Source organism: Mytilus edulis, chromosome 8 (assembly GCF_963676685.1).
Source record: "Mytilus edulis chromosome 8, xbMytEdul2.2, whole genome shotgun sequence".
NCBI lineage: Eukaryota > Metazoa > Mollusca > Bivalvia > Mytilida > Mytilidae > Mytilus > Mytilus edulis.
The window spans coordinates 18,907,088-18,917,694 of NC_092351.1; the positions used below are offsets into that span (position 1 = coordinate 18,907,088).

The 10,607-nt window shown below is 31.7% G+C and overlaps 1 protein-coding gene across 1 annotated transcript in view; it reads right to left on the reverse strand.

Moving 5' to 3' along the window:
- Positions 1-10,218, reverse strand: part of LOC139485001 (uncharacterized) — a 36,361-nt gene extending 26,143 nt beyond the window's left edge. Inside the window, exons 1-4 of the mRNA XM_071269088.1 lie at positions 10,048-10,218; positions 4,198-4,359; positions 2,657-2,784; positions 1,321-1,486 (exon numbers count right to left, since the gene is read on the reverse strand). Coding sequence (XP_071125189.1) covers positions 1,321-1,486; positions 2,657-2,784; positions 4,198-4,359; positions 10,048-10,102 — 511 coding nt within the window. The 5' untranslated portion in view covers positions 10,103-10,218. The remainder of the gene's footprint in view (positions 1-1,320; positions 1,487-2,656; positions 2,785-4,197; positions 4,360-10,047) is intronic.
- Positions 10,219-10,607: the final 389 nt, after the last annotated feature.

The window sequence follows — 10,607 nt, forward strand, 5'->3', positions numbered from 1 at the left end:
TAATTTTAACTAACAATGATATACCGAATATCACTAAGCTGGTTCTCGGCTAAATACTACACTTTGTTTGAGTGAATATAAAAAAGACGATGTGGTATGAATGCCAATGAGACAACTGTCCACAAGAGACCAAAATGACACAGACATTAACAACTATAGGTCACCGTACGGCCATCAAAAATGAGCAAAGCCCATACCGCATAGTCAGCTATAAAAGGCCCCGATATGACAATGTAAAACAATTCAAAGGAGAAAACTAACGGCCTTATTTTTATAAAAAAAAATGAGCGAAAAACAGTTATATGTAACACATAAACAAACGACAACCACTGAATTACAGGCTCTTGACTTGGGACAGGCACATACATAAATAATGTGGCGGGGTTATTACAAGTGGATTCCATCAGAATCAGTCCGAAACAGATAAATTTGGACTAAAAATACTGTATAGACATTTTTGTTGCTGTTGAGGACTGTTTAGAATATGACGTTATACGGTCCTCAACAGCAACAACAATGTCTATACAATATTTTTAGTCCAAATTTATCTGTGTTTCTGTTGGATACCAAGCAGAAGAATCGAGAGAAATACTCTGTAAGAAACAATGGGATTAAAATGTTATGCATGGTTTGATTGTAGAAATATAATGTTAAGTCTCAATGGTTATAATTTGTAAATATTTTAATATGTTCATCTCTTCATTTTACATTGTGACTTAGATATAGAGTTATCGCACTGACACTCATACCGTACCACATTTGATGTTCTATAATAAAAATAAATTACGTCATTATGTTCATTGTTCATTATAGTTTTATTTTAATCATACTAAGCTTGCCACTACGAATATGCCAGTCTTGCGATCAACCAATACAACAATTACTAATATACAGATATTTTTTTATACACAAATGGGGCCAGTTGAAGGACGCCTCCGGGTGCGGGAATTTCTCGCTACATTGAACACCTGTTGGTGACCCTCTGCTGTTGTTTTTTATTTGGTCGGGTTGTTGTCTCTTTGACACATTCCCCATTTCCATTCTCAATTTTATAGCAGAAAGGTACCAACTAATGACCAACTAATTTTTGCGAGTGTTTTTATTCCATGATTTTCGCAAGTAGAAAAATAACGCATATATTACATTATATTTATGTATAAAATAAGAACATTGCAAAAACAAAATCGCTGCGACGTCGAAAAGAAACAGCGAAACTCGAAAAAAAAGTATCCACAAATATAAGTAATTTACAGTTTACGAATAAACAAGACACATTTTGTCTGAAAGAAAATACTTTATACCTGTGCCGTTCATACTTACCGCTCATTGTCATCGTATTCGGCGATGTTGCATATACATTGAATATGTTTTGATCACTGCTTCTTCCACAATCATTAGGGCACGACTCATGACATTTACCATCACACGTCTGTGGTGATAGACCATTTCTTTCCGGGATTTTACCCAAACACAAACACTTGTTATTCTACAAAAAAGAGGTTATTCTGTGGTTCTCGTTTGTTGCCATATCTATAATACTAAAATTACGAGGTCCAATTTGTCAGCCGTCATCACGTAATAATGACGAATCAAAGAATTCAACTTTATATATAACTAATATAGTACAAAGGTGTAGATTAAAAATTACACCACTCAAGGCCCTTTTGTTTTCCACGTAATTAATATTGCCAATAATTAAGAAGTTCAGAGTCGAGTCCGATACCGATACCAATAGTATATTCACCTGATACATATTACCGTATCTGTACGTTCCGCATCTGACTGGCACACCACCAAACGGTGTATTCAGGATTAATATGCTATATACACGGGTCATAATCACAGGATTGACACTACTAAATTGTCAAACTGTTACCTACTGTAGTATTTTATTCAGTAAGACTTTCTAAGATAACAATACGAATACTAAAAATCTGGACTAAAATTAAAGCGTATAGGTACAGTTTTCAATTTGTTAGCGGGCATGACGTAAAACAGCGAATCAAAGAATTCAACTTTATTTATAACTAATATAGGACAATGCTGTTGATTAAAAATACTCCATTCCTGGACCTTTTGTTTTCCAAATAATCAATATTACCAATAATTGATAAGTTCCAGTTCGACGGGTTCAAACAGAAAGATTTGAAAGCAGAGAAAACTGTGTATCTTATAATCGGCATGACTTTATCAGATGACAATACTAATACTAAAATAAGGCTTGCGCATATTTATATACTTTAATTCAGTCACGGACCCGCGATATCACGGGTGTATTCTAGTATAATATAAGCTTTTGGTAGATTTTTGTATACCTAAATCAGGCTGTTTGTTTAAATTGTTTTACATTTGTATTGTCAGGGCTGATTATGGCTTACTCTGCGGTATGGGTTTCGTTCATTGTTGAAGGCCGTAACTTCCATGTCATATGGTCACTGATGGAGAGTCAATCACATGTACTTGTGTGTTCATTCCTATTTTTAATTAACGTGGTTTTCAGTGCCGGATATATGACATATAGATTACTGTAAGGTTATGTTAAGATAAGCTTTATAGATGATATCAATGATGTATAAAATGTAATACTTACACATAAGAGGAACAATATAACAAAATTAATTTTATCTAGAAGTTCATTGTAAATAGTAACAATTACCTTTATAGAAAATGCAAAAACATTGACCGGCAAACAACGTTCTTGACATATCCCTAAAGAAGGTGTCGATAGAGAGAGTGTATGCCGTACGTCTGTATTCTCGCTCAAGTAGTTCCAACTGTAGCATCCTTTTACAAACAAACAAAAAAGACACATATCTACAAGTTTGTTACTAGTATACGGAACTGATTTCAGGAAGTTGTCATTTCAAAAATAATTCATGCAAGCGATTGATTTGTTGTAAATTTCCACATGGTCTTTGCCGTTATATTCAAATTATCTCAAGCGTTATTGATTGGTTGACAATATTAACAAGTATAACGGCCCCGGCAATATAAAAATAACAACAAATCTATTGTTAGAATAAGGAGATGTGGTACGGTATGAGTGTCAGTGCGATAACTCTATATCCAAGTCACAATGTATAAACAGTAAACAAGTATTGATAAAAGTACGGCTTTCAAAACGGAGCCTTGTCTCGCATTGAACAGCTAACATGAATTATTTTGATTCTAATAAAACAAAAACGATTATTTGAAAACACTGAAGCGAACGTAAGGTTACCATGTATATGGCTGATCTAATTTACCACATTAAGATAAAAGCTACAAATTATGAAATAAATCGAAGTCTTGCATGAATTATTTCTTAAATAACAATTAGGCCAATGTGTTGAATTGTTATTATTATTAACTCATACATTTTTGTTGTGGGTGACTACTATTTACTGTTAAATCCACAGTTGATTGGCCGTAATTAAGGAATGAGTCGCCATGTTGGCTTGATGAAATGCATGAAAGTGCGAATGATGCAACATAATATAAAATTTCCTACTTCAAAACTAATTAAATAAGATATCATCCGAATTTAATAAGATCGTCCTCGGATTGATTTCAAGCTTCTGAGTTATCATTGGTAGCATGTCATGTTTTGACATAACGTTAACGCGCCAAAATCATTCATGAAATTTCTAATACTTCTAATAATTTATAATGTTTTTAATAATAATTAATTTATTCTAATGTGCATTAGTATAGGAAAAATGGTTATATTGTATTATTTCATTTTTAGTTACAATTCGAACTGATCGAAATCCACATAGTGTTTGCACATTAGATTACTATACATGTGGACTTACGTTGGAGGTAAATAGAAACAGCCTTTTATATGTATATCGATGAGTTGACAACAAGATTTAGTATAGATATATCGAGAATTTTATCACGCAGGTGCTAACAGAGCGAAGGAAACACGTCATATTAGAAGTGAATTGACAGACTTTGTTTTAACGTTGCACTTTATTCAGGTACGAACTTTCGACAATATTTGTGAAGTTGTATTTAGTATTCTGAATTATGTTTAATGTTTTCATATCAGCCTTTCACATTTTCATATATGTATTGATTGTAGCAGATATTACAGTGGCCTATTATGATTGCGTAAACTCTTTGAAAGATTTCATCGGAGTTCGGTATTTTTGTTATTTCACTTTTTACTAATAAGAAAATATATCAAAATATCGGTATCGTTATTACATATACCTATAATATGCATCCATGAAGACAGCCTTTGGTATTCTCCTGTCCAGTACTTTCCTTGGGCATCTTGTGAATATCCTTGTATTAAGGAACTGTTGCTATCGCTACAGTACAATTGTGCCTCATTCCAAGTAAGAGTAGAGTCTGATGTCCATTCACTAACACCTTTTGGTAAACAACAATATGACGTAACAATTTAGAATTTCGTACTTAAAATACAAGACTTAATTTCTAAGGCTTGTATATTTGTATATCGCAACGAATACTTACCGCTATTTTATGTTCACATGTGAATGTATATTGTTCTGCCTAACAGATGTTTGATATTAAAATGTGTTATAAAGTATATAAATAAATCTGTTCATGTTGGAACAAATGTTCTATACCATTTTCCCGTTAGGAACATATACTGTTATGTTTATTCTAGTGAAAAAAATATTCAGGAATACTTTTTTTCTATTTGGAACTCAAATGATAAAGGAACTTCTGTTTCGTGACACAAACAGAATAAAGGTTATCCATATGTTTTACTGTCACTTAATTTAACAGTTAACCGATACAAGACGATACATACATGTCTCACCTCACAAGCGAAATGTTTATTCAGTCTTAAAATAGTTTTATTTTATCAGCTTAAATCAAAATCGTACGCTTTCAGTTGATCGTAAGTCATAAACAACTCAATGCACTTACGATCAACTTTTGTCACGGGATATTTCGTGACAGTGAAGTTTGAAGTTTTACGAATTTAATCCTATTCCCTATCATCACATTTTGAGTCCGTTTGAATTCATATTGCAGATAATGTACGCATATCAGGAGACGGCAACTCATACGACGCACCGGTTTAGTTTCGTGAGAGTATCTAATGTCTTGTTTGATGCCTTGGTTTTGTAAGCTTGACTTATGTTGTTTAAATTGATTCAACAAAATTACAAAAGTAGAGCTAGCTTAGTTACAGATACACATCAAATCAAATCAAATCATTGTATTGGTGTAAAATCCAAATATTGGATTGTTACGAATAAAATTGAGAATGGAAATGAGGAATGTGTCAAAGAGACAACAACCCGACCAAAATAAAAAACACAACAGCAGAAGGTCACCAACAGGTCTTCAATGTAGCGAGAAATTCCCGCACCCGGAGGCGTCCTTCAGCTGGCCCCTAAACAAATATATACTAGTTCAGTGATAATGAACGCCATACTAATTTCCAAGACAAACATGACAATCATTACAAACATACAAATTAACAATATTGAAATTTCAACAACATTTTTATTCTATATAAGACATATAGCTATATATATATTAAGATGTTTTGGAGGAGGTGAAACTTTTGCAAATTTGAAAATACAAGAACATAAATTCATAATGCAATTGTTATAAAATATATTGAAACAAGTACTATAAGAAAAATATAAAATAGTCATAACTTTGTTACATCGACTTATTTTACTATTCAGCTAGGCTATTTCTTAATACATATAAATCATTAACTCCCTTGACAATAATTTTAGTTATATCATAATCATTAAAAGTAAACATAAATGCAAATTTTTCCTCATCCGACATTTTAGTGAAATTTGGAACTATAATCTCTACTTCCTGAAAAAGTGTTTGCCTACATTCTTTTAAAACTTGGCATTGTAAAGCAAAATGATATTCATCTTCTATCTCCTTTTTACATAATCTTTTTTCCAAAGTTAATTTACGGTGTCTACCCTGTTCAATATTTAGATAACTACATGTATTACTTATTATTAATATAAAATTTGATATCATGTATCGATCCAAATCTATTAATATCTAATTCGTATTTTTTTTTTTTCTTCAATTTTCTGTATGTTCTTAGTTTGTTCCCATTAGTGTTATTTTGGTCGTTAAAAAGACTGTCTTTCCAGAAATCTGTATACATTTCAGCTAATTTGGTACCTACAGCACTAATAAGGCATTTTTTAGAGCAAGTATTTTGATTTTCCAATACATGATGGAAACCAAGTTGAAAGATTTTTTTTAAGTTGACCGCAAAACCATTATTTAAATTCAAACTACATTTATAAGCATTTGAAGCATAACTGTCTTTTTTTTGCATTCAGCAAACGGCACCAATAGCCAACAGAAGCCTTTACAGAATCAATAGCAATAGGTAACATACATATTTCTGTTAAAACTACTGTGTTTACTGAAGCTTTATCTACTCCAACAAGATATTTAGCAAATTTTATTTGAAATTTTGATGGTAAAAAAGACAAATATCTACATTCAAGGCTTGAGTTGTCTTTACCTAGCATATATAGAGCCAATATTCCACTGCCATAAAGTAGAATAGGTTTTATACAACTTTCAAATAGTTTTAAATGTGGATAAATATTAAGTTTATCCGAGAATAAGAGCTTTCTAATGCAAAACATTGCCTTTGAAGCTTTTTTGCACAGATGATTAACAGCATAAGTGAAAATTCTTGAGGGCTTAAATAAAATACCCAAATATTTATATTCATTGGTCAAATCAACTGTGCGTTCATTTAATTGAAAGTTATTGTTTTTAGGACTTTATCTGATTTATTAAATATCATAACCTTAACTTTGTTTAGATTTACAGTTAAATTCCACTTATTGCAGCAAGTGTTGGGTTTGTCTAAACATTGTTGTTAACCAGACTCTGATTCAGATATCAACACAAGGTTATCTGCATATAGCAAACAAGACACAGTTTTATCATTTAATATAGTAGGGTCACAACAGCTGTCAAATATGTTAACTAAGTCATTTATATAAAGAGAGAACAATGTTGGGCTGAAAATGCACCATTGCTTTACACCAACAGTTGAGCTTAAAGATTGTGTTAACCCTTCACTAAACTTTACAGAAAATTGAACCTCCCTATACATGTTTTGTAAAATCTTATAAAATGATCCATTTATATTATAAGAACACAGTTTGTGAAAAAGTGCATTTCTATTTATTGTATCAAAAGCTTTTTTAAAGTCTACAATATAGTTATCAAAGGTACTATAATTTAGTACGTCAGACTCATCAGTGACACTCATATCAAAATATTTATAAAGTCAAACAAGTACAAAGTTGAAGAGCATTGAGGATCCAAAATTCCAAAAAGTTGTGCCAAATACGGCTAAGGTAATCAGACAAAAAATTTCTTTGATGATTTGAAAGCTTTGTCAATAATAGTCTTGAGTGTTAAAATATGATCACTCGTTCTGCAATCACTTCTAAATCCAATTTGATCATTACAAACTATATTATTCTTTTCCAAAAACTTGTCTTACCTATTCTGTACAATTCTGCTACAAAATTGCCCTAAACAGCTTGATAGGGCTACTTTTCTATAATTTGAGGGCTCATTGAAGCACCCTCCATTTAAAATTGGTACATGAACCTTTCTTTGAAGCAATGTTAATATATATACTTTGTGTAGTTATTGTTTCGGAATTGTTTTTTCAAGATGACGGTAATATGACATTTTATTAATTCTAAATGGTGTATATGATCTTAGTATCACATACCTGTCAACCTGTGACAATGAAAATGCAGGTCATGACCTGCATTGAAGAATCAAATCTCAGGTCATAACGCGTACGAACTTTTTCGAGCTGAATTTCAGTATTTATGGTACATTTTCTTATAATGTAAATCAAAGATACCAAAACATCAATGCATGTTCACTTTGTTAAGTCATTTTAATTCATATTAAATATTATTTCATTGCCCTTTTGAAGATTTTTATAAATTTGTGTAACTCAGTCTTATGTGCTTTACTTTTTGAGAAAAAATGCTACAATCATCAAACACTAGAATTTAATGTAATTCTTAAATGTTTGAGACTATTTGCTATGCAGCCTTTAACCATAATATTTTTCTTTCAACCAGGAAATGTAAAAAATAATTTTTAACTTTTTTTAAAAATTGTATAAAGGTATAAAAATAATGAAAAATTATTTTTCAATATGTATTTGAATTTTATATTTTTATGATTTAATCTTTTTCACCCATTAAACGTAAATATAAGGAATAATTTTGAATGGTGACAAATAAGGGGAAGTAACTCTAGTTCACTTTGTGCAATTTATTTACGACCTAAAGCTAAGGTAATTGGTGTTAATTAACAGTGTGTTTGACACCAAAGCTGTCAAGTGAAGCCATGGACTTAATGGGTCACTTAATTTGACAGTTTACATAGCTAGATGAACTTCCTGTTCATGGAAGAATTACGAATTTGCCGGTATTTCAAAGGAATATTACTTATGAAATCAATCTCAAGGCTAAGAAATACGGGTGAAATCGGGTCATTTTCGGAATTTCCGGGTTATTTCAATGACCCGGCGGGTGTTTCGGGTGATCCTTCAGAATTGTGAAAATCTCGGGTCACACCCGCAGAATATGGGTCAGTTGACAGGTATGGTATCATCACTTACTTATTGATACACTTGTTTACTATTCTAGCGATGTTAAATAAAGAAAAAGAAAACATGTAAACGCCATTGATGTCTCTATGTATGCATTTAGAAGACTATGCGATAGGTCCGAAATGTTTACTAAAGAATACATCCTGTAGGATTTAAAATAAAACATGACGTAAAGTCCAACAAGTTTCAACACAATCGACTTTAAAAAAAACACAGAAGAATAAGCAACACAAACCCTGCTAAAAATGGAGGGGGTATCACGGGGTCCGTGAGGATAAGGTAGCGCAGCTCCAAATGTGTAACATATTATGCTGGTCGTGAAGTAAAGATTAGATATTAATTCTCATTCTGAAATGTCACATTCTAGCAATTATCGTGGGGTCGTGGTTACGACAGTAGGAACATACCCCTGGTTCTCTATGATACGGATATTTTATAACGATATGTTTAGTCATGGATGCATGATTTTTTTGTTAGTTGTTAGTGGCTTTGAACTAGCTGTCAGATAACTGTGAGTACTCTCAGATCTGTTCATTGTGTCTTTTTATGTCGGGATGCATAAGTACCCGGCCACGGCCACTTGTATTTTTATCCATCTGATGAGTTAAGCCTTTTTCAACTGATTTTTATAGTTCGTTCTTATTTTGCACTGTTATACCCCTGTTCGGGGAGGGTTGGGATCCCGCTAACATGTTTAACTCCGCCACATTATTTATGTATGTGCCTGTCCCAAGTCAGGAGCCTTTAATTCAGTGGTGGTCGTTTGTTTATGTGTTACATATTTGTTTTTCGTTCATTTTGTTTCTTTTTTTTATATATATAAGGCCGTTAGTTTTCTCGTTTGAATTGTTTTACATTGTCTTATCGGGGCCTTTTATAGCTGACTATGCGGTATGGGCTTTGCTCATTGTTGAAGGCGGTGACCTATAGTTGTTAATGTCTGTGTCATTTTGATCTCTTGTGGACAGTTGTCTCATTGGCAATCATACCACATCTTCTTTTTTTATAAACTCACCATAATGTTTACTGTACTAACGTGACTGTACATTGATGCTTCTTTCAATATATTCGTTCATACTCAGCTGTCCATTCGTGTATTCTATTTTATCGAAATTCATTCTACACTTACATGTAACAATTTACATTTTGGTAGACGTGAATTGGTTTTTTGCTGACTCATTAACTTACACACATAAAATAAAATTGAAAAAGATGTCAAAATGCTGATTTTAAAACAAAACTAAAACCAGAAAGATACATCGTACATGTACTTATAAAATATTGGTGTTTGTCTTATTTGTACTTTTAAATATATTTTTACCAATTTGAAAATATTGACGAGAAATAGTGTTATACAATTTTCTGTGATCCATTACACCATCAACATTTTATACCAATTTTATTTTAATTTTATTAATTTTACTCACCTTCTTTGACGATTATTAGTATACTGATACATATCCTTATAGCAAACAACATCATGGTTTAAAAAAGCATGTGGTTAACTTATTTCCTTAACTCAGCATATCACTCGATTAAATAGAAAACTTTGAATTTAATCGACCGATAACTCACAGAAGGACACCAGGTAAGAACTGTATAGATGTAACACTATTAAAAAAAATAAAAAATATTAAAAATACAGTGCACTTTAAAACCAAAAGCGTTATTACATTTTATCTTAATGACAAATCCAAATACCAACGTATCCATCCGTTAAAATGAAATTAATTCTCACACAATGAACTGAAGTTGATCTCCGGAAATTAATTCGGAAACAAAATATCTATATAATTCTAATTGTTTCAAACCAAAAGTAATATGACTTCTTTTTAAATAAAGACTTGTTTATAAAATAGTTTAATTACATATAAATAAGGTTTGCTTAAAGGATACTAGGAAACGTTGCAATTCATACATTTTGTAGGTCAACAAAAGTTTCATATTAATAGTTTAATATTGGTCTTTACTTAGTGATCATGCATTT